At 44.5% G+C, this 25,688-nt stretch overlaps 1 protein-coding gene across 2 annotated transcripts in view; it reads right to left on the bottom strand.

Moving 5' to 3' along the window:
- Positions 1-14,393: 14,393 nt before the first annotated feature.
- Positions 14,394-25,688, bottom strand: part of grin2aa (glutamate receptor, ionotropic, N-methyl D-aspartate 2A, a) — a 91,646-nt gene continuing 80,351 nt past the window's right edge. For both annotated transcript variants that reach the window (XM_057014590.1, XM_057014589.1), the window contains 4 exons: positions 24,565-24,654; positions 23,863-23,960; positions 21,625-21,863; positions 14,394-20,769 (listed from right to left, as the gene is read on the bottom strand). In XM_057014590.1, the coding sequence (XP_056870570.1) occupies positions 18,823-20,769; positions 21,625-21,863; positions 23,863-23,960; positions 24,565-24,654 (2,374 nt within the window). In that variant the 3' untranslated portion in view covers positions 14,394-18,822. The remainder of the gene's footprint in view (positions 20,770-21,624; positions 21,864-23,862; positions 23,961-24,564; positions 24,655-25,688) is intronic.

Below are 25,688 nucleotides of genomic sequence, written 5' to 3'. Positions count from 1 at the left end.
CACATTTGGTCCTTGTAAAATAGTCATGTCTCAATCTAAGCTCTGAATCATAAATTTGGAAAAAAAACCAAAAAATAAGCCACAAATACTCGCAGTGAGTTGGGAAACCGGAGGTGTATGGTGTCCTGCATGGGTTCTCTCTGGTACTGCTGCTTCCTCCCACAGTCCAGACATATTCGGGGGCGGGTGAATATCAATATCTAAACTGACCTTAGGTGTGAATCTGTCCTCTGTCGCTGTACATTAGCCCTGCGATCAGCTGGCGACTTGTCCAGGGCGCGCCCCACCTCGCGCCCAAAGGCAGCTGGGATGGGCTCCAGCCCCCTTATCACTGTCACCGTCCTCCCCATCCAGGGTTTTTCCAATTCAACATCCATCTTCTCTCGTTTGCATTCTGTTTGAGGTCATCTGCCAAGTTCTGTTAAGACGTCACTCTAGTTTAGGTCACATTGGGCTTTTTCTCACGGAGGCATGGGACGTCAAGAATTAAACATTTGGAGGAGGGGGCAAACGGTGTTTTTGCCTCAGCACCATTCTTCCTCTAATGAAATATGAAAGGACGTCATGTAGCAAAATGGCTCATGTCACTCCTGCCTGTCAACACCGCGTATGCGCCCGAACTCTTAGACAGGATAGCAGAGGAGGGGGGCGGAAAGAGGGATAAAAAATGCTAATAAATTTTAAAGCCTTTAATACATAAACCAGGACAGGATTTCTGGTGGGTCACCAAAAATGTCTGCAAGCAGTTTTTCCAAAGGTGGGGAAAAAGCTCAGCTTGTGTTAAACATGTTGGATAAGTGACATGGCCCTGAGATCAAGTACAGGGGGCACGTATCCCTGGAGTGTTCCGGAAGACCGGCACGAGCTTCTGTGAGCCGGAGCCGAGAGGGAGGAGGAAGCTGAGCAGCGAAGGCCAGGTGAAGCCGGGTCAGCAATCATCTTCTGCTGAACCTTATGAGGGTTGATTATCTGCCCTCCCCCTCTCTCTCTCTCTCTCTCTCTCTCTCTCTCACACACACACACACATGCAGGGCCCTGCTTCCCTCTGTTCTTCCAGGGTGTTATTAACACTGACATACTGTAGCTGCTGGCTATGTACTTATCCTGTCCTCATTCCCAGTCTTAAGTTAAGGCAGATCACACACACTGCTAACAAACACGCGCATACGTAACCAACATTAAACAAATCTGCTTCCAGGCAAGGCAAGGTTAAAGGCAAGAAGTCCTCTCAGAGGATACTGTCATGCCCACAGTCTTCACTGTCAGGGCCACAGAGCAGCGCTGTGCGTCGGGCCCCTACGTTTCCGCCATTTTTAAGATGGCGCGATTGTTTGCGCAATATGGGACTTTTTAAAATGTCAGGCTTCTGTGCATTTATTTGTGTTAGCAAGAGTGGTAAACATATAGCCAAAACAACTCAAATGAGGCAATACTTGAGGCAAATGTTTTCTGTTCCATAGAATGAATATCAGGCCACCAGTTTGCATGTAACAAAGTGATGATGTCAGATGGAATTTATATGGATGTGGATGTTTTTCTAGCAGGGGTACACTTACTTTGGATGTGCCATGTTACTGTGTGTCTGGCCTGGAGACAGAGCGAGAGCGTGTCGTTTGTTGTTTTGGAGATCGCAAGCTCTTAGCATCGCTCCAGAATTATTATTATTTTTTTGAGTTTTGTTTGCAGTTTTGGTAGAACTCCCACATGCGAGGCTACTCAGAGTTTGCGATTATATTTGTTGAGGGTTTCATGTTTAGTATTTACACATTTGTATTTGCAGATCACCGCCACATGGCTCCTCGGCCCAAGGAGCTTCAAGAATGGAACTTCTGTGAAAATAAAACTAGTGGCCAAAAAAAGTGGATTAAGTTGATTGGATTCTCAGCAGGGTCCAAAAATTTGCAATTTAAGTTGATTATAGACTCTGTAGACTAATTGTCAGTATTTGTGGCTGTGTGTGGTGGGGCGTCAAATTGCTGATGATGCTTGAAATAGTCAACTAGATCACACTCACACTCACATGCACACTCACAACCTTTGTTTCTATGACTAAAAAGTCAGGTTAGCATTAGCATGCTCTGACTGCTATGGCCGCGTCACAGAAAGGTTGCTACCGAACTGCGTTTTAAAGTTTCAAAGGTTCTTCATTTTTTTAGTTTAGCTTCTGCGAGACATGGCTCCTCATGTCTGTGACAGAATTGTGGTATAGAGCTGTGCATTATGGAGCGAAGGGGTGTGTGAGCATACACGGCTGCAAACTTCTGCTAGTCTGCAACGACGGGAAAAGTTAGCGGGAACATCCCAGCCGAGAGAGTCGATCCACTTGTAATTATCCCCGTTCCCTGGCCTCCAAGAGCTGCTCAAACACCCAGGACCAGAGGGGTCCCTGGGAAGAGTATGATGAATGAAAGGAAAGATGTGCTAAAGTGGGACAGAATCCAGCTGAGAAAAGCTGAGACTTCATGAAAGCCAGTCCCATGTGGTTCTGCTCATTCACTGAGTCTGGAAGGAAAAAATAAAAAGCTCTCCCGGCAGACCCTGAAAACCACTTCTTTTTTTTTCATGACTAAAATGAGACACGCTGCATCAAACCTAGGCTTTCATTTCAGACTCCATCTTCCAAAACAGAACTATTTTTGGTTGTTATGGATTTGATCTTTTTATATATATAAATCTGACTCGAGGAAATACTTTGGAGGCCGATTTTGAAGTCTGGAAGTGGTCTACTTAAGAACGCTCTCAATAGTCAAAATTAAAGAATTTAATATTCAGTTCTTTGTTGGATTTGGTGATTTACTGATGCCTCAGCTTACACTGGGTGCTAGGTGTCATTAGTCCTTCAGGAAGAAGTGTTTCCAATAGATCACTTTTTCTTTATAGTGCTGATGGTGACTTAATTTAAAATCTGAACTAAATCATGGTTTGGTTTTTTTTTTGTGTATTTCCTTTCCTCCCTAAAATAACCTTCCAACTAAGGAGGGCACATTGTAGCTCAATTCCATGGACGGGATGGGAACGCAAGTAAACTATGAATAAAAACTGATGGTTTAGATGATAAATACAGAGGACTAAAAACTGATTACATTTAATTTACTTATTTTCATGGAATAACCTAATTAGACATTTAAAAAAGACTTGAATGTCAGGTGGTGCTATGACAAAGAGGAGAAACCGGCTAAATAGTAAAAATTCACCATTTCATGAGTACATTAATAAAAAAAGCACATTGAGGGTTAAGCTTCCTAGATTTAGTCTTCAGGATGAGCCATGGCTCTGTCAAAGATTCCTAAAATGTCTTTTTTCCGCTCTAATTTCCTCTAGTTGACCTCAGCCCGATCACAGATGAATTATAGATACCGGAATTTTGCAGTGATTTGCCAGCCGGTGGGCGGGAGAGGTGCGGCTCATGGAGCGGGAACGACAGCGCTGGTTTCAGGCCTTTCGCGCTGGTTTCTGCTCACATCTGCATGTCTTCCCCCGCCTCCTCGTCCCACCCAGTCATGATGGAACAGCGGCGTCCCTGAGCGACAAAAGCCCACGAAAGGGCTCATCTTTCAGCGTCTCCCAAAATGACCTGTGTGGCGTCGGTGGGACGCGAGCCACGTTCTCCCGGGAACGTGGGGTGTTTGTGCTGCCATCCGTGGTTAATGGAGAGCAGCGGAACTCGGATTGTGACAGTCACGCGGCACTTTAGTTATTTCAAAATGACTTCGGAGACAAAAAAAACCCTATCTGGAGACATTTCCTATCGTCCTTTCCAGTCATGTTGTTAGACACGGGGGAGCCTTCCCCATAGCACCCCTGGTACCAGCTCTTCTTCTTCTGTCAGATTAAACCCCAGACCACAACTATGTGGCTCTCTGAGCTGAACTCACCAAAGACCTTGCATCCATATCTGTCTTTTTTTAGCCTAACCATCTACAGGACCTCCCTTCCTGCTCGACTTCATTCTTCTGTCGTGTTTCTTTTGAAGGCATTTGAAGATTAAATGTCATTTTTCTTGTTTTTTTTCCTTTTTTGTCCTACTTCCATTATCACCCAGATGTCCTCAGTGTCAACCTTGACATACTAAGATGGTAAAATTGGGGTTTCAGCAGGAAAAAAGATTCCCAGAAATTCAGATTATACCCATTGACCTGGACAGGAAGTTTAAAATTTAGAAATATTTAAAATCCACCCACATTTACCAACAAGCACTGATGCGGAAAAGCGCTCGTGTACATGAATTAGTGATAACGCTGCGCTAACGAGCCTTACTGTCATTACTTAACAATGCTTCGGTTAGCACAGCGGTTTCATAGCTGGGCTTTAATTCTGGTTGAGGGGCTGTTCTTTGTGCAGTTTGCATGTTCTCCCAGTTCCTGCTCCTGTTTGGGTGTCTCCCTGTTTTCCCATTTACCTCTCACAGCCAAAATCATCAACCTTGGAGACTGTAAATCACATCTATATGTGTGAGGGGCGGTGGATCTGTCCAGGATTTATTCCAGCCTCTCGCCCAGTGACTGCAACTGCTGTTAATGTTGTATTTTGGGCTACCATGTTCACTGACTCTGCAGTATGTAATCTACTGGATCCCTCGTTAATCCAGTTGACCTGACGAGTCCTTTAAACTCACAGGGATGTGGGATTCATCCGTTTTGAACCCTGAGGTTAAAAAAAACCCAATTTCTGAGGCATAACGATGGTTCATGAATCTGAAAAGACAACTTCTATTTTAATAAGCGTATAGGACAGCACACAAAATGGAGGAAGCAGCCCAATAGTTGCAGAGAAGTCAAATGTGTTCACAGAAGCACAGCTGGCTGATGTGATGCATGTAAAATGTTAACTGGATCTTTTTAATTTGGCTCTACAGAGCACGCCGACGCGCCCTTCACTTGCCCATTTGCTTCTGACGTTGTATTGGGCTTTTTTTCCCTGCTCTTTGGGGGTCTCTCATCCATACATAAATGGTGTTTTACGCAACTACAGCTGAATGGTTTAAAAGGGGGAAAATGATTTTGCTGTGGTTAACTTCACACGTTTCCCACTGTTGTTTTCTGCGTGAGACCCAGCATGGGTCCTCACGCTAGCGCCTGCGGTCGTGTTCCCGAAAAGTTCTGGATGAACCGTTAGAGTAAAAAAAAAAGAGTCTAAACCAGTTAGTCACACCTTTACGTGCCAGAAATCCTCTCACCGGCAGGTGTTCTCGCATGTGACAGCGCAACCATGCTGTTGTATATCCCTCAGTGTGTTCTCACACTCTCAAATGTGGGACAACCGTGGCGAAAGCGCCAGGGGGAATCCATAATCGAACTCTACAGACAGGGCATTGGTGGCATCCGCTCAAATCAGACTTTCACACCTCCCTGACACCCAACTTTCCTTCCTCGGCGCTACATCAGCACAGAGCACTCAGATTCTCTTTACTTTTAATCTTACTGCACAGGAGGGATGGAGGCAGCAAGAAAAAGTTAAAATAAACGGGCAGTGAAGATCCGTCTCGTCTAGACTGCCCATATTTCCAGAGGTCTTCCGGTACTTTGGAATCACTTTTCCAGGACCACACGGTCCTCATTTTACTTCCTCTGGCTACAGATTGGATTCTGATGGCATGACGTGGGCTTTGACAAACATTTGTTCGGCCCTGATTGGGGACGCTGGCGGAGTTTGTGTGTTTACGTCCTCGAGGAGGTTCAAGGTGAGCGTGCCGCTGGACGTCAAAGAGTGTTTATGAGAGCGTGTTTTGATCAAGGCAAATTCAACGAGGCGTGCGCTTGTTTCTGGGACAGTGCTGCTTAATAATTTATTTCATTAGATAAAAGGATTTAAAAATGGATTCCACACCAAATACAAGCCGTGCAGCTTTGGAATTGCAAAAGAGTCATTTGTGTTGACGTGATGGATGCTGACACGGCAACGGCTGCTCCGGTTGGACATCTGAGGGGGCATTTCTGGTCCAAAGAAACCCCTCCAACACACCTGACGTGCCAACAACATAAGAGAGCGTCATAGGTCATGGCCTTTAGGGATCTTATGAAACATGACTAATTCACGTTGCACTCAAATTTAGCAGCAGATGGAGCTGATGCTGAAGATGCATCTGAAATCATTTTAGGCGCTTTTCCATTACGCAGTATCGGCTCCACACAGTTCGACATGTTACGGTCACTTTGGTTTTCTATCACAATAGCGCCTCTTCAACATGGGTGGGTTTCTGTTTATCTCACTTCATTCTTTGAATGTCCGGTAATCATCTTTGCTATTTTTAGCTTTTCACGATATCGAATTTATGTCCTGATTCCCAAGAGTGGACATCGGACACATTGCGTAAATCCTCATTCCTGGTGTCGCTGCGTAGCTCCGTCACAGCTCTCAAATATCTGAACTTCAGTGTTGGACCATGGTATTCCCTTGATTGTAGCATTTATAATTTATTTTGTCTGCATCACCCTGAGTAGGTACTAGCTGACAAGTGGCATTTATATGACGAGCAATGTAACAGCTGTGCTATTCCTCCTACTGCCAGTAGGGGGCAAGTGTATGAAAATATGATAACGTTGAGCTGATTTAGAGAAATCGCCCAGATCAACTGTTGAGTGCATGAAGCAGCGCCGTTATTAGCCTTCATTAGCCTCCGGTCCTCCTAATCAGGACTTCGGCGGTGAAGGATACCGGAGCGACTAAGGTAAACTAATGTCTGCCCGCGCTCACACGTGTGAGGGCTCACAGTGCATGTGTGAAAGAGACAACAAAGACTAAAGAAAAGGGAGTGCAGATGAAAGGAAAGTGAAGTTGCAACGCGAGTGCGTAGGGTGCGTTTGCACATTAGCCAGCAGGCAACAGATCTGAATGAGCGTCCCAGTTTCCCAAATAAGTCTACTTGCATAATTCGACATCACTACTGCTTTAGTCAGCTGCGCTGGGACACACACGCACACACACGGGGGCTCTCAAACATACATGATCGCCTCGGCACGCTCACGGACGACAGCATGCAGACTCTTCAACCTGCAAGTCTGTCACCATCACGTGACCATGGTTGACCATCTTAATTTTTGAGCTGAGCCGAGCTGATGTTGCCGCTGGGCTCACATACATAATGCGAATTACACAGACAATGCAAATAAAACAATGTTCCCATGGAAACGTGAACAGTCCAGAGTTTGTCGAGGGTTTTTGTGTGATTGTCTTCTCTTAATTGGTATTTTAGTGTGTGTTAGTTCTCCAGGCCTCTAGAGGTGATTCTCCCTCAGCTTCCTGTATGACATCACTTCAGATTCTGCTAGATTAGCCTTTAAAAAATGTATTTTGCTTTTTATTCCTTATTTATATTTTTACTAACTGATATGTCACCACATTAATGAGCATTTATTTGTTTTTGTTGAATTTTGTGCTTGATTAAAATTAGGATGAAATACAACCTTATGCAACAAAACTAAGAATACAAACTAAATAAAAGTGTGTCTTCATGCTGCATCAGCAGTTGACCCGGTCAAATCTGCTCCTGAAAGGTTTTTGAAAGGAGTCTGTTTATGTTTAAATGATAACTTACATCCATGCCATCCTGCTGTTTAACGTTTAAAAATAGATTTATTTACAGATGTCTTCAGCAGTGGTGAAGTTGTTGTCACATGGGGAATGTGCATGAAAAGCTTTGGAACGTTTGAAAAATGGGAGCAAAACATGTTATTTTTCAGAGTCCAACTCTTTTAGATAGATGCGATCCATCTTGCCGCGCTTATTTTTCATCAGACTGTCGTCGGATTTCAGTTGGAGACAACCTGAGATGTCTTTCTGTGAACTTTTTGATTCGTTCCCTGATTTTGCTGCCTCTGCGATTGCGCAGCGGAGCGGAGCCCACGGTGCTGAGTCCTGTCTTAAATGGATGAACACTCGCCGCTGCCGCTGTGATCAATAATCAATGGGTCCACCAGAGGAATCGTTAGGTTTCCTAAAGTTCACCAGCACATCCCAGCTGAGAACTGACCCTCCTGGTGTAGACAGTTGACCCCTGACCTCTCAATCACTTCAGAGCTCTTTATTGAGAGTCCCACTCCTCTCTGGTGCTGTTCTTCTGCCTCTCTCACCTGTTCTCGTGTGCTTTTGTAGACTTTTGTCTTTTCTTCATCTCTCTGATGATCCCTCCCGTCTGAGCTCTTAAGGTGTTGTTGGGTCTGGGCAGAAGCTTCCCATCACATCCCTTCATTTCTTTCATTTCTGTGCACAAGATTCTATATATATATATCTCACACTTGGCTCTGGAATCTTGTCTTTCCCCTTTCTGTGCTGCTGACAAGAGTGGGTCTCCCTCGTGCACGCGCACGTGCCTCGTTCTGCCTGATAAAAAAGGAAAAGTAATACTCTGACCTCAGTGGAATTTAGACTGACTTACATGTGTTCCTGAATAAGCTGAACAATCAGTGTAGGAGCTGAGTAATGTAGGCTGTTTCATACAGATGCTGGAGACACACACACACACACACACACACACACACACACACACCACACACACACACACACACACACACACACACACACACAGAGCTAATTACCACTTTGGTCTCCCTGCGGTATAATACAATCGCAGCAGATATTTTTAATCAAACATAAGTGCCTATATAGGTGCCCCCCAATGGTGCACAACCATTTCATACTCTTTCTCTCTCTCTCTCTCTCTCTCTCTCTCTCTCTCTCTCTCTCTCTCTCTCTCTCTCACAGACACACACACACACACACATACATATATAGCTTTTGTGAACTGAACTAACACAAGCCACAAGGTTAACAATTAATTAGGTTGCATTTGTCATTAACCTGATAAACAATTAGCATCTAGCCCCCACATGCTCATTTATCACTATTTGCAAGGGTGGTGTGATGGGAGGGGGCTCTGAGGCCACATCCAGACCAACGTTTTAGTACCACTTCCAAATTAATCTCCAGCCACACAAAAAACGTGGGAACACCTGCGTCCTGATTGTTCACAAATACTGTGGGAGCCAGTGTAAATACCAGTGCAACTGCTGCTAACAGGCTAAACAAAGGCAGCGGGGCTTCATTATTCATGCTACATCAGAAAATAATCAAATAACAAGCTTACTTTGCTTACCATCTGGACACAACAGTATGTATAGCTCATCTAAATCTGTCTTATCGGTCAGTCTGTTACCAGAAATGAAATCTAAAAATGGAATCCCGTCCAGTCGGAATATAACTGCACGTTAAAGACGCTTAATGATGACTTATGGTGGCCTAATTTTTTTAAGGACCATAAGCATAACTGGTGTTAAATCTAAACGATCAGTGAATAAAAGCTTAAATACAAACTAGAGCAGTAAAAGAAACTGACGGTCTGGCGCAGAGAGAGGAAGCCAGTGTCCTCCTGTCACCCCTCCGTGCGACGAGCGCAGTTTGGCTGAAAGACCGCAGCAATTAATTACCTGCAGGCGCATTACAGACACCTGCCGTGATTTATGGGGCCCTTTGTGAGGAAGCTAACGCTGATCGGTCGGGTACGAGCTCGAAAAAGAATCCCGGAATCCTGTGCTGGAAACAATCGAGCTGAAAGAACAACATCCTCCCAAACCCCGGAAAACTTATAATTCCATTTAATATGCATGTAGGCACAGATGTAGACTCAAACACACACACACACACACACACACACACACACACACACACACACACAGATGCCAGCCTATATTCGGCTCCGCGTGCGTGTTTTGTTGTTTTTGCCCGTGGGCTCGTTTCTCCCTCTGTTCTGCTCATTCCTGACAAAGATAACACACACACATAAAATCACCATGATTTTATACGGAGAAGAATCTCCAGTTGGGGAGATTTTGTCTCCCTCAAAGCAAACATGCAAAAGGACCCCATTTGGTTCATCCCCATAGAAGCAGGAAGGCAAAACTTGGCATGTTTGTGGTCCATAACACAATTCAAGTCAGTGAAGACCTATTTTCTGGCTCTCTGGGGTCAATATAATTTCCTACACAATCAGACACCTATTGGCTGGCTGTTAAAGGCATTTATGAGGAAAACAGTTCCAGAAATTGGTTCTTAAAGCATTTTCAAGGAGACGTGCAGACGTGTCTCAGGATCAGGTAGCGTTTGAGCGAAGCTACGGCTGATAATTGAGTCAACATATGACTGGCTATGGATAAATGAATGCAGCATATGTGGTTTGTGCCCTTGTTGGTAAATATGGCAACAACAAAGCTCATCACTAGCGAGCCATCCTGGGTTGCTGTCACTTGTTGCCAAGACGGCATGCTTCGTTTGTATCTTCAGTGCACTCCATTAAAACTCCATTTCCATCTGATGTGCTCAAAGAAGCATGGGTTTTTCTGTCTGTGTTAGGATGTTAGGGAGCTTGTGTCTGCCACAGCTTTGGGAAGACAGACAGCAGCGGAACAAGACTCAGCTCCATTATTCTGGTTACGGGGGTGACGGCTGAAGAGTCCTGCTGCAACGACTGTTGTCTGACTGTACAGAAGAAGCGGGTGTTGCCGCAAGGTCACTGTACAAAAAAGTATCAGGAAGACGAGCAAATACATCGCATTTTTTTGAGATCATTACTTTTTTAAGGGGGGGGGGGGATGAACGCAGCTTTGCAGGCTGATTGACGGAGGAGCCGTGGGAGGAAAACCTGATATTTTTGGACAAAGGCTTTAGTGCTACCTTTAAACACTTTCACTCTGAGGGATCTTTAAAAAGGCCGCCACCGCAGCTGTCTCCATCATCGCTGGTTAATCTGCCAAACAAACCCGCCTGTCGTCGACGTGCGCAACATCCGACCTATTCAAAGAGAAGGAGGGGAGAGTCAGCCTCAGCGTTACTGCCTCGCATCCTCGCTATGTTGTGTGACACTGCTGGTCTGTTGTCAGGTGACTTCTGTCCACTTATGTTTTCTGGGAGACGCGCTGGTCCGGCGCTGGTCCGGCTGGGAGACTTTTAGCTGTTTTACTTTAGAAGTATTCTTTTCTGATCTCAAATTCAGGATTGCAGGATCCCAAATTGATATTCCTGTCAAATATGTTACTCCAATTTATAATTTTGATATTTTTTTGATACGCCTGGCAGGACCTGTCCCTCCTGCTTACCCCCCCCCCCCCCGTCCGATAACCCCTCCCTTCCAACTTCATGCTCCACTATCAGACGTCACCAATCCGCCGCCAGTGTTGTCACAAATCCGTCAACCTCAGCAACAGAAAACATCCATCCATTCCCGTCTCCATCATTTCTGCCTGCCCGTCTTTCGTTTCATGCTGTTTTAGTTCTTTAAGGCACAAACCAGTTTCCATTTTTGTCCCAAAACATCGCACTAAAAAAACGCAGACAGCCAGAGGACAGCAACCCAAACAGACGCGGTGCTAATCAAGTATTTTAATGGTTTCTGGGAGTCCTCTGCTGCTTTATAATGTGGTCACATGGGAGTAAGAAACGATGTTCCCAGACTCCAAATAAACTCATTAAGCAGAGCTGGTATTAGCTATAATGTCACCAAAAACTGCTGCCAGTGTGGAAGAGGAGTTATGGACCCAGGTCAATGTTAACAAGTGCCGTGGGCAAAGACCTCTGCAGGCCCACTCCATTCCTCTGGAAATTTAAAAGGCCGCTCAGGAGGAGACCCTGAATACTTCGGCAGAGAGCCTGTTTTAATACGCTTTTCAATTACATTTATAAAGTGAGCCTGAACGTCCCCGTCAGGCAGCCCCGCTCCTCTGCAGCAAGAAGAGCATTTGTGGCTTTAAGTTGTTGGCAGTGAACACACAAAACACCAATCATTCTGCGACACATCCAACTCCTCTATGTTTTCTCTCTTTTACATGCATGTGCATGTTGGATATTTCACGTTTATATTACCAACTGAGGCCCAAGACATGCCGGACTAGGAGCGGCCTGTGCTACAGGAACAGCCCAGTCCCTTTGCTCCTGCAGTAGTTACACAATATCAGCTAGCAAGCGTGCTGATTTGGGACATTTTCCTCGCCTGATTTCTCATTAAAGCCAAGGTTGATTGTTGCTGCCAGCTGAGAAAACAAGACTGCAACGACGTCCCCAAAGTAACTGCCTCCATTTCCCCCTTTTTTATTACCGGTACTTCTTATGGGAAGTGATTAAGGTGACATGAGGTTGGGAGGACTGTGTTTTCTGTTACACAGTTAGCTATCATGTAGCTCTATAATTTTCCTCTAGATCCAACTTTTACACAGCTTTTATTGAATTCTTTTTGGTTTCAGTATTTCTTGCTTGTGCTTGATGTGGCAACAATCAGCCAAAGTTTAGTGTGAAAACTACCTGCATAAAGATTCTTCCTCTGTCAGAAGGGAGGCTCAGGGTTTCAAAAGGATCCTGCAGATTATCTTGATTGTGAAGCACGCTGCATGGATCACGCTTAAATGCACTGAACAGATCTGGATATCTTGTTTTAGGGTCGTGAAGTCCAGATGAACTGATACTAAAATTTGATCGTGCCAATCTGAAGGTTTGTTTCTGTTACTAACCAATCCGGATGTAGTAGCTCATCTTATCACTGTCTTCCTTCTGAAGTGAGGCTGGTTTGTGCTTTGGCAGGGTTAAATGTTTGTGAGGGAGACGGGCACCATGCCGACGATTGTTTGTCTCACCATCAAATGGGGGATGACTTACTGAGCACGGAATGGGACAATGGAAGACTACAAAACAAAGCGGCGCCCCTCTCTTTTCCTCATCTTCCTTTCATCTGTATGTACGCAGAGGAGCGATCTGCCAAAGCCATTTGCTGAGCTGGCTGACATGACCACTCATGCACGCTCGCCGCACCGTTCTGTTCAGGTCCACACTGTTGTTGACTCCGAGTGACACCCCCTCATTTGGACTACAGTCCCTCCCCCACGCCCGCGCCAGCTCCGGCCATTTCTCAGGCCTTCTCACGCTCAAAAACACCGAATCCAACGGAGTCTGCGATCAGCTTGCGTTGCCGGCACGTTCCAGCTGGAACATCGGATGAAAAACGACAAAGAGTCGGCTCCAGTCATCCTGCTTTGGCCTCACTGAGCCACCGAGGCTGAACAGAAGCCCAGAGAGGAAGACAGACCGTGTGATGGTGAGACGGGATGAAGTCCAACCTTGGAGATGTCTGATCTGTGGCCATTCTGGCATCGCTCACAAAACGTAAACGCACCTGTCACTCTTCCTGAAACCCACCTCTGAGCAGATCCTGTGTGTACGTGTGTGTGTACGTGCGTGTGTATGTTCGGTGGGTGTCTTTCCTGTTGAATTATGCATCGGGCATTTAAGGAGTCTTGTTTAAATGTGACGCATTCCTTCTTTGGCCGTTTTTCTTCCAGAGTAGAGAGCTAACGGGGGATATTCCACAAGTCCGTGTGTCATATTGTTTAGTCATTTTCTGAGACAGTGTGCTATGGGCACTTCTACACTCAGTCCGCTCAGGAACAATCCCCCCCCCCCTAATGAATTGAATAAATACACTGATACCAGAAAAACAGATAGGATCACAGAAACCACGGCCAGGAAATAGCTATCAAATAACAGAGATGTTGAGTCGAAGCGGAAATGGGAAAAAAGAGCGGGAATGTAAGGAATAAGTGGGATGTTTAGAGGAAAGGGGGATTTGTTTGTAAAATGGAAAGAAGAAAACAGATGGGATGTAGTGGCCATATGAGAGAGCAGTATAGAGTAGAGGTGTACAGTAGGGCAAAGGAATGTGGCAGATGGTAAATGTAGCGGTAGCCCAAAAGGCTGCTTGATGCTCCAGCACATACACACATGTGCACATTCACACACACACACACACACACACACTGAAGGTCACTCAGTGGTCATGACACTGTGCCACTGCAAATATACTGAAAAACACACTTATGCCATAGCAACATTAGCATTAAAACAAAAATGAAATGACACCCAAAGAAGAAAAAAGGTGAACTGTGTAGGCATCATAGAACAGTTCTCAGCTACCAAAGACACTTATTGGAAATCATGTGTGGATTTTCAGAGATTTTGTTTTTCAGAGATTTTGTTTTCTTCAAGTGAAAATCTCCTGTTAGGAAAGTTTTATAAAGGTTACAAAGTTTTGAGGATATTCAATGTCATGTTATCTATTTGAGCATCACAGCTATGTAAATATTAGCTTAAAATATGCTAAAGCATCTCAGCAAACACATCAGATATAATACCAGTGCCAACAGGAGCTTTTGAAAGTGATCTCAGTGCTCAATACCTCTTATTTCCCACTGCACAGTTCCTTCTCGGTCAGGCAGAGGTGGGATAACTTCAGTCCAAAAAACAGGGCCGTTTCCTGTAAAGGCAAAAATCGTCCAGCGCCGTGTGAAATGGGATCCCCAGTGACATACAAATGGGCGCACCCAGCTGTGTGTGTTGTAACGTGAGACAGACCAGCAAAACCTTGTGAATGGTGAATTTTTATTCTAGTCGCTCTACAGAGAGAGGGAGAGAAATAGAGAGAAACAGTGCCACTGTACAGAAAAGCTCCTGTGAAATTCACACAAAAAATATTGTTTTGACTCTTCATCGTTTGTACCGCAAGTCTGCATGATGATGTATTCCAGTATGAATTTACAAGCGATGTATACAGGTGTCATTTCTAAATATATTCAAAATAGTTCCTTAAAAGTCTTTGAAGAAGTATTGGTATTCTTTTTTTCCTTTTCTTTTTTCCTTTTTTTTTTTTTTTAAAAAGCTCTATTCTTACAGCAAGCCAGAAAGATGTCTTGAATCTTTGGAGGGATAGCAAACTCAAAGTCGAGGGTTCCCCTCTTTCATCTTCTTTACGGTTGAAGTACCGACTACACGCGGAGGAGAGGGAACAGAAGAGCAGAGCTGGTGATACAGTATTCTCACCTACCATTGGAGGAAGAGCAAGGATGTCCCCGCTATACCCGACCAAGCCCTAACACGTGACCTGCCACCCCGCAACGTAGCCTGATAATGACCCGTTGGCAAATGAGGAAGTTGCACAAAAAAAAAAGGTTCAGGTCCCTGTCATCTCCCACCAAAACAGCAGCAGCGTCTTCATTTAATTGAACTTTTTTTCTTCTTCTTCTCTCAAATATGTAAATAGTCACAATTGGTTACAACATATTAGTGAACGGAACATAATAACAAAAATAATCAACAAAAAGAGAGAAATGAAAGCATTTAAAATTGTTACATCTGGGGTGGCATGCCATCACCTCATTATTTATCATTAAATGTAATTAAAATACATTTTTGTTATTAAAAAGAGCAGGGTTGTCATCACAAAGGTGTGTGTGCACACGTGTATGAACATAACACATCAATTTACATAACAGTTCTGTAAAAGTAGAACAAATAGAACAAATTGTCATGAGTTCATAAAATGCAAGGGTGCCGTTTTGATATATATATATCTATATATATTTGTTGGTTTTTTTTACATGTGCATATTGTTCACTCATCAGCTCACGCAAGCAGCATGTGGAGATAATCATGATAACACTAAATATGAAGATCATGTGCAAAAAAAAGAGAAAGAGACAGCTGTTGCTCATCAGTCTGGGACGCACAGACAGATTCCAAGAGTGTGAAAGGGTGATATGATCATCGCATCGCCTTTAAATGAAGGAGAAGAAAGAGGGAACTTCCTGTTGGAGTGTTCCATAAAAGGGGAGAACTAAACATTTCAGACATTTCGGTCATGTCCTCCTCTCTCTCAAGGGTGCTCGGATCGCACACTGTTCACTCCACCACGAGCAAAAAGCTCTAAGTCCCCTTCTGCCATCGCTCCTTTGGTTCCTCCTTTGTTCTTTTCACTTGGGGGGGAAATGAGCTCGAGCAAACAGCTGAACTGGAAGACCTAGGACTGGTAAACATCAAACGGAGAGACGTTTGAATCTGCAGTGCGACCATCTTGATGTGTTACCCCCCCTTTTTTTCTTGTTTTTCATTGTCGTTTTTTGTTTTTTTTACAAAAAAATAAAGAAATCAAAGAGTGCCACATCTTCCTCTGTTGCTACAGTACAATTAAAACTGCCTCAAAATGCACAGAATCATCCTGAGGTATTAGTTTTATACAATTTTGGCTTTGAGGATCCAATCAAGCCGATCAATCTGTTAGTAAGCTGAATACACTTTAACCGCACGGCTCGCGCGGTTCCACACTACAAAAAGGGTTTTTTTTGGCACATATTTACAAGGAAGTGTGCATGTGCAAGAAGGAACAAACAAATCAACAAATATTTGAACAATCAGAATAGGTATCAAACACTCAGGTTAATGGTTCACACCAGAGGAAATCCAAGCAAAAACAATGACTTCCTGGCACAGTTTCTTGCTTCAATCCTGATGTATGGCCTAACTGTGGTGGTCCTTCAGCAGTTGGTGCCTCCCTCCTTTCATGTCCACTTCACGGATAAAGCAACCTGATCTCCATTCAGAATCCCCAAAAGACCTCAATACTGACCTCAGTACAGTCATAATAACTCCATCCCTGTCAAATGACGCACACTCACCACATTTTCCATTCAGTGCCGGCCTTAATAACTTGCGTGAGGGATTCAAATCAGGTGTGAACACAGAACGAGGATTCAAGCTTACCCAAAATCTGCCACGCCCGCACCACTTAAGTCCACGCTGACATGAAGACAGGATTGAAGAGCACATTAGAGCCAAGACGTTGACGCCCTAACACGCAATTATGACAGTAAACAAGGAATCTGTCGGAAACAGCCTTCAGATCCTTAAGAGCCCTGGTTGGTTATGGATCAGCGGTATCGAATGACCAGTATCGGTTACGATTCCTCATTTACAGTGGTGAGTTACTGTACAGCTACAACACAAACTGACTTTCAATGGTTGAAAAAAACGAGTCATCACTCCCGTGATGTGTCATATTCACTCAGGCGGGGAAGAAGAGAAGAGGAAAGACAGAAGGAATCATGGTTTTTTTTCATACAGTAGCTAATACCCTGTTTCTCAGTGAATTCCAAAGAGGAAAACATCAGTGCTTCCGACCTTTTTATCTCCCCTTTCCTCTTGTTCCTATCTCAATGTTCTTGCTCTGCCACAGCACAATGTTGAGTTACTAAGCACAAGGATGAAGGGTAAAGGTTCTGATTGTACATCCATCCACCATATCTGTTAAGACATAGAATTTTTTTAATAAACATAAATCAGAGTATATTTGCGTGTACTTTGTCTTCTCCAACACTGAAAAAACAACACATGCAAAATAATCTATTACCCTTAGTGATTTCTTTCCAACTAATGGCTATTGTGCTACCAAAGCACATACTAAATCCTTACACAGGGGGGATCTGGATGCCAGACACCCTGAAAAATCTTATATTGAATAGAAATAGAATAGAAAAGCAGTAATTGCAAATATCTTCTATGTGCCCTGTCACAAGTGCCCTTTAAATTTTTTAACCCAATTACTCAGTTTGTCATCATTGTCATTTCCTCCGGTATGCTAGTTATTCCCTCCAATAACTCAAAGCTTTACTCTTTGCCACTTTTCCTGTCTGTCCTGTCAGGCGCCTTGTTGGCCATATTTGTTCCAGTAAGAAGGAGCAGACGTTGGACCGGCTCTTCATGACGTCTTCGATCTGCTCTCTGGAGCCTTTATTTATGGCTGTCAGACCTGGCCTTACTCGTCCCGCCTCAACTCTTCAACTCTTGACAGCAGAGGTGGAGAGGAAAATAAAAGTGGTTGATTTTCGTTTTCCCTTTATACTTTACTTCTACCAGCCACAGCCAAACTGTTTCAATCGTATATTCATGGCCATTTAAGACATTGCAAGACCTCATATTTGTGTCCCACTCAGGATCAGTGCACACCGTTGCCACAAAGGTGAGCTCAAGTGCCAAGTGCTAAGCCTAAACGACAAGATGGAAGTACCATAAGTCACTCAGACCACAGGGTGTGATTATACTACAGGGTGAGACCGATGTTTTGTGGGTGGGGTGTAATCCTCCCTGACAGACTCACTGGAATATGTGCAGGTTTGTGAACTGACAGAAGAAGTAGAAGACAAAGAACAGACGTGGATTGTGTCGGTCCAGAGACTTGAATGCCGGAGCCGCTTTAAACATCTTGTCAAAGTTTTTTCCTCATAATGTTTTTAAAAACCATTTATGTCAAGATCTTTTCCATATTTCACGGAAAATATGGAAAGGAAAGGAAAAAAATAAGAGAAAGAATTCTTTATAATACAGCACTAAAGGAACAAATGGGTAGCTGTCCCTGCTCTCATTGTAATCTCTTTTAAATATTTTATACATTACATTTTTACACCCCTTGACAGCATTCCAGTTTACCATCATTACTGTAACTTTGCCTCTCAAAGCCACTATTTGTACATAAGAACATCGTCTTTGGTGTTATTTTGTGGATGGCAGCAAGACTGGAAACTGGCTGAGAAAAAGAAAGGCTAGTGGAGTCAAAAATCAGTGTGTGGCTGGAAATAGAACACTGGTATTCTTAAAGACAATGAGCACTGCAGCAATGCAAAGGTTTATCCGGCTACTGCATTTAACTTAAGGTAGGGCGCTATTTATTCCCCCATATCATGCCTAAGGGTTTAACTATCTTTTTTTCTCTTCAGAGCAGGATATTTTATGGTGATGTGACAGCCACGCTAACTCATTGTAAAAGGTCATACAACAAACAAAAACAATGATATCAACTGTAAAGATTGGTTGTAGAAGTATCACACATACCCAAATGGGCACAAGTTCATTTGGATTACAATGTAGAAGAAGAAAAAGTGTGTAGCCATGGCATCCCTTGTTGATAAATTATAATACAAATCCAGAGTGGAGGAATGAGAAGACATCATTTTCTCAAATGAACTAAACATCGGACTCCAGACTGGGGATTTTTTTATACACCCGTCTATTATTGAACTGGGTTGAATTAAGGGCTCCACGTTGACCTGGGTATGCACTAGTCTTATTGGCTGAGTAAGGCATTACATGCTCTTTATTGTACATGTCATTGGCTATTCGCCCATCCCGTGAGCAGTATGAGGTGGTGGATTTAACAGATGAGCGTAGATTGTTCGCATCATTGCGTGTTTTGGTGGGTGGTACTCCAACGATTCCGGAGGGTGAAGCCACGGCTAGTTGTTTGTAAATATCAGAAGAGCTACGCCCGTGGCCTAGTCTGCTGCTACTGTCATCCCTTAACGAGTAGCTGAGAAATGGATTTTCCGAGCCGTGAGTTGGGTACAGGGATTTGCTCCTCTTGCTCTCTTCCAAATTGTGGTTGAACATCATTGATTTGGAGGTGGTGCCGAACAGTCTGCCAGAGTAGGGACGCATGTTGAACAGGTTCGCGTAGTGCGTGTCGGATGTCGCGAAGCGATCCTTCTCTTTGAGGCTCACGCTGCGTGCCGGTCTGCCCAAGTCGACATCCTTGGGCTTTTCAAGCATGATGTTGTCAAAAGAGTGCTGACGACTCAACCTTAAGCGGTTCCTCTTTTGGACGTGTGGCCCATCTGTCTGTGGCCAGTAAAGACCAAACATTTCATCTGTTTGCTGTTGCTGTTGGTGATGCAGGGTAGGACTACCCAAGGGGTCTGCAAGGAGTTGATCCTCATTAATGTCATACAAGTTTGCTGTATGGAGGCATGCTTCGCACCGATTATAGGGGGAGCGTGTGGCTGAAGCTGAGGCAGGTACATTAGACGTGTACGGCCCTCCTGGTGGGTAGCTAGCAGTCACTTTAGACAAGCAGGAACGACAGTGTGTCTGTTTGTAACGGTCGATTGATTCGTGAGGGGACAGGGAAAGGTTTTTCTCTTTCAGGTTGTAGTGTTTTGCGTAAGTTGGTTCTGGTACAAGATCTGAGTCAGTGTGATGCAAAGGTGAGGAGTTGAGATGAATTATTGGTTGCTCACACTTTCGATAGTTGTCACTGTGGTCAGAGAAAATCTCGGGATATTCGAGTTCATCGGCAGCAAGGCCGCAACTTTCCCGGTAGTGAATGGGGTCTGAATGCAGGCTCAGGTCTGAGTCGATGGTGTAGATTTTCTCCCCTCCTCTCCCTGCTTGGTTGGTTCCACTGCTGACCTGCTTAGACTTTAAGTAGGACAGCTCCACCTCACTGCAGTCTCTTGGGTATTTTGACGTCACCGTTCTTTTTTTTAAGTTGTCCTTGGGCTTCATGTGTTTGTTGTTTTCTGGGTCCTTGTAGGAAGCGGCTCTGCTTGAACAGTCTGAGATGTCAGAGTGGGCTGTTTCCTCGGGGAGGTAGCGCTGTGACTTCATTGACATTCGCGGGTCTGGCATCAGCATGTCAGGCATAGGAGAGGGTCCAGGCGGCACTGAACGAAGCGTGTCCACCGACTTCTTCCAAAGGGTCCGAGGTGGCTTGGCATTTGTTTGGACCGAGTTGGCATTGACTGCCACTTCCACTGTGTTGGGATTGGCATCATTCAGAGTCAGAGGATGATGGCCCCCCTGGAAGATGTAGTTATTAAGGTGGTCTTTGTGACGATTGGCAATATATGACTGCAAGTCACTGTTATCCCCATATATCATATCTTTAGGAGCATAGCTTCTGTTGTCAGCATAAATGAAGTTGCCTTTTTCTGCCATCATATCCATGATCATGGGCCCAGCTGAGTGCATGAACTCGTGTTTAGGGGAGTTCATATGGGAGCCACCGAGGTTAGACATGTTGGTCATGTGTTTAGCTGACTTAATGAGTTTGAGCATTTTGTCCTGGGGGCTGAAGTCTAGGTCGGTCTTCTTCTTCATGTCAATATGAACGCCATGGATGCAACTCCAAATTCCCTGCATGGAGACACGGGTGTGTAAAATGTGAGGGGTTAAAATGTAGAAAGAAATGCACAGTAGAAAATGAGATTGAGGGAATTGAAAGAACAGAAAATGGCAATGGGAAAAAAAGATGATTAACATTAACTTCTGAATATATTTCAGGAAAATGAATCATAGTTTTGAAGAGTCAACTAGTTTTACATGCATACTAAACTCTCAGAAATAATCATACAAAATACAGTACGACACGTCATCAGAGGCAACCAGAGAACAGTATAAAACTTTGAATTTTGCTCCTCAACTCTATCGCTTTAACCGAATCCAAAATGTGCATAGATGCTGCAGTGGTTTTTACAAATGCATGACCATGTCTTCATTTTGCACACACAAGGGAGAAGAGTGCTGACTGTTCACCAGAAGGAGAGAGAATCATTAACCTAGCGTGAATCGTTAGCCCCACCCCCACCCTAAAACTGCAGCAACTTCGAATTTATTCTGGTTTATATTAAGCCCTACCTTGTGACACCACCTCCCGCTCTAAATGCTTATCTACACTTCTCTGCTTTTCTCTATGTGTGTGTGTGTGTGTGTGTGTGTGTGTGTGTGTGTGTGTGTGTGTGTTTCTCTCCAAAAAGGACCACATCAATGCTTCATTAGCCCCCACTATGGTGGAAGTGCTTTGTGGCATCATGCAGCCTTATTGACACAGTCGAAAACCCAGATTTCCAGACACGCACCCCAATGTGTGACCCTGTCTATGACCTGTTGCAGTGTTACCAGACAAAATTAAATGTTCTTGCTTTGTTTTAAGTGGGAAATGTTCTACACTAGGCGTGTAATTAGTTCAGGAAGGCTGGTATAAGCCCTTACCCGACTGATGGAGAAGAGGAGGCCTGGCCTCCCGTTGCAGACTCCAGTAAAGCAGTATCTAAGTCTCCAGTAGAAGAGGTGTTCAGAGACAAAGGTGATGAGGGAGAGCCCCATGGCGGTGGCCAGCATGTAGAAGACACCTGCCATGTTGTCCACGTCCAGCTGGCTGGACATCACTTCGTTCTTCTCGTTATGGCAAATTCCTGTCAGCCATTGAGCTTCAAGCTCCTCCATTTCACCTGTGGGACACCAAACAGACTCACTGTAATCACATTACAGTTTTTGCTGTTGTCCTTCAGGTCATATTCAAGGAAACAACTCTTGTGTGATAGATCACAGAGAATATTTTACTGTCACTAAAACAAACAGCTTGTTTTTACTCATTTCCCCAGTGCTTCCCCCGCCCCACCCCGCCCTTACTCGGTGACATTTGGAACATGGTTAATCCAATCTGTGTAATTCAGGGCTGGAGCGCTGCGTTCGCTACAAGAAAAGACAAATATCAAGGCTGGTGCTCCACTAAATGTCTTAAGGCTGGAGAGACACTAAGACATCATTAACCTTTTGACAATTGAGGCGAATGTCTCTCCTTTAGGATTTGAAAATGCACCCGGCAAAACAACAGTGAACACTCTTACTGACACAACAGATTAGTGAAAGATTATAATCTTGGAAAGGTCAGCCCAACACATTTGTCTCGTCTCGTCTTCTTAACCACTTTATCTCTTTCAGGCTTACGGGGAGGGTGTACAACGGGCGAAGACAGGGTCCACCCCTGGATAATTCACCAGCTCACCGCAGGGCCCTATATGAGCATTTGTGGGTTCAGTACCTTGCTCAAGAGCACCTCAGCAGTGCTCTAATGGTGTTCTGGCACCTTCCCCTACTACCAGAACACCAGTCATGTTTTGTCTACACTGGGGCTTGAACCGAGAACCCTCAGCTCAGTTCCCAACAAACTGAGCTACCACCACCCAACATGTTTGTTAAAGACAATATTCTGTCCTCTCTCCAGTTAGGCTAGAACGCGAAGACTGATTAAACTGGCTAGAACGCGAAGACTGATTAAACTGATTAACCGTTTCCAGTTCAGCAATTTGGTGATGCTGAAACAGGAGCGCAACAGCCTCTGGAGCAGAGCAGCAAACCCATACATATATGTTCCATACCTCTGTTCAGACAACAGTATTGTGCTGTGTTGTAATGTCAGTGTGTGTGGAGGAAGGGCAGCTTCTGCAGTTTCTGTACACTCGCTCTCACAGCCATATGCTCCCCACCCACACTGCCTGCATCCCAACAAGCAACATCTGCCATCTATCACACACCTGCCCTCCCAACACCACCACCAACACCTCTCCTAATCTTTCTTTTCCCCTACCTGACACAAACCCTTTCCCTGTCCTCCTCTCGCGCGCTGCCTCGTCCTTTCTCCGACCTCCCACACTGCCTCTCTCCCTTCACTTGTTCTGCACATCTTTTATCTGCTCTTATGCCATCATCCCTTGGTTTAGTCCTTAAACTGAATCTTTTAAGAGAAGTTAAAACAGCGCTCTTAGCCAGTGGCTATGTTTGAAAACTTTCTAAGCCTCTTTTTTCATGGGACACCCTGATTAGTGATCAGCAAAACAAAGAACAGAGCATATTCTTTTCTTCTTAAAGCATGTTGCGGCGCACTCTGCGGCCCGATAAATTCCAGCAGGCGTGGATTATTATGACACCGATGCTCATTTAATCAACTTCAGTGTACTTAATGTGATTGGCTGCGAACGCTCGCATCAACAACCCGTTTTCGGTCTGAAATGTAAATGAATCTGTCGCCGAGAGCCCGAGCTGTTGCGCTGTCTCTGTTTTGAGGAGGGAAATTGTTTATGTGCGAACTTCTGAGGTTACAGTAATGAAGGAATGTGATGATTCAGATAGAGTAATGCGCAGGCAGGCCAGGGCATGAGCTGGTGCTGCTGCTGCAGAGAATACATTAGAATAACTTACACACTCTGGCCTCTGTTTAGAGCAGCCTTTTGTATCCAAAATAACATCAAAGGACTATTTATACTCCACTGCCTCTCCTTTGTGCTGTCAGAACCAGTGGAAGCTGTATGCGTGTGCACGACAGCGTGTGTGCATGTGGGAAGATGGAATTATAAAGCTGGTAAGGAGGCAAAAGTGTAACCTTTTGCCTTTGTGCAAGCTGTTGTACCCTTTTTTCCTGTAGAAGAACATGCTGTGCAAGTGTCTCACCATCTCCGATAATGGCTAGAATGGCCAGATCCACCTGTCGTTTCCAGAAGGAGCCTTTCTGCAGGGCGATGCCGTATCCCGTGGTTGCAAAGATGTACCTGAACGCAACACACAGAAAGGTGAATTTTTCCCTCCTCCTGATTCTCTTGTCTCAGTGTCTGGTTCCAGGGCACTCTGTGGCATCTCTTTAACCATTCATTGGCTTTCTTTGACAAGTCCAAACCATCACACTCATTCACCGCCACAATGTTTCATCTTGAGATGTTCCAGTTAAATTTAAGAATATGAGAAGGCGACCAGAAGAAACAGTAAGCTTCCATACTGGTTTGTTTCTATGATGTCGCCCTCTGCTGGCATGGAGGTTCAGTGCATGTGTAGAGGGTACATTTTAGAAAGTCACCTGCTTTTGGCTCTCCAAAATGCAAATTGTTCTGGATGATGGAGGCAAACATGGTTAGCAGAAATATCCATTATTTGCAAATTCAAACGCAGTCAAAAACGCATTATACTCACCCAGGTACTAGCTAAACATAGGAATTCTATGTGATGCTATACATACATTAGCATTACCAGTGATATAATGTCAAGTGATGGTACCTTTAGGTCATACCTGTTTGCAGCTACAAAGTGGTCTGTTGAGAAATACTGGAAAAACAAGAACTTAAAATGGAAATGTTAGGTTAAAAACAAAGCTTTAGTTACCCGCTTCCAATAGTCACCAGCTTACAGCCCTCATCTCTGCCGGCCATGTAGTTCAATACTGCCGCATCATAGATAAAGGCATCCAGTTTACTGCAAAGGAGGAAAGAAAAGCAGATAAAAGAGAGATAGAGGGAGGTCGATGAAGGCGGATGCGAGGGCTCCCAATTTCTTTAACAGACTCAGTGAGAGGGAGGCAGGAGGCACAAGAGGCTTATTGTTGTGTTGTTTGCTGATCAATTTCAAAGTATTAAATCATCTCCAATAGGAGTGTAATCCAAGTGTAACCAAACACGGAGGCCATAGCAGGGAGTGGCTGTGGTTCAATACTATACACATCAGTGGTGATGGGGCCCCGGAGGCTTGCGGAGGACCTATTCAAACTTCGGACAGGCACGAGCCATGCATGCACACACACACACACACACACACATAATATTCTGCTTCTACATTTGTGACTTCATCGGCATCCCAAGTAACACCAACCCCGTCCCCAGTTTTAACCTTAACCTTAAAACCATGTTTTAACCCTCAAACAGCCCTTAGTAGTTGTGAGAACCAGCCAAAATGCCCTCACTTCACTAGTAGAATGTGGATTTTGGTCCTCATTATGTAGCATAAACACACACACACATACAGTATATTCATGCTGTCTCCACAAGGAACTTGTTAAGTGGGGTACACAAACAAAATTATCTCAGACTTGAACTGACATTTTCAATGTAACCAATAGCATCACTTACTGCTGGTCTCCATCTCTCAGTACCCACCCACACAAGCATGCACTTACACACACACACACACACCCACAAACTTATACACAGCAGCCCTAATAGTTCGGCGCCTGGCTGGCATTTTCTGAATGTCAGACCCAACCCTCTAATGGAAGCTCACAGCCAATAGTTCAGCTGTGTAATTAGCTTAACCCAGCACTGGCTCCGTCCACATGTAGGCGGTGCGTCCAAACCGGTGGGAAAACAGGCCCAGTCGGGCGTGCAATATTTGTGTTTGTTTGCAGACGCGGTGAGCGTGCAAACTCAGAAAGGTGTTCCTCCACCTCGGTCTGTCACACCTTTACTCGGTCCACCTACACCTCTGTAATATGTTACCCAACAGCCATTTAGTGT

The sequence above is a fragment of the Takifugu flavidus genome, chromosome 18 (assembly GCF_003711565.1).
Source record: "Takifugu flavidus isolate HTHZ2018 chromosome 18, ASM371156v2, whole genome shotgun sequence".
Classification (NCBI taxonomy): domain Eukaryota; kingdom Metazoa; phylum Chordata; class Actinopteri; order Tetraodontiformes; family Tetraodontidae; genus Takifugu; species Takifugu flavidus.
This window is presented reverse-complemented; position numbering and strand designations above follow the sequence as displayed.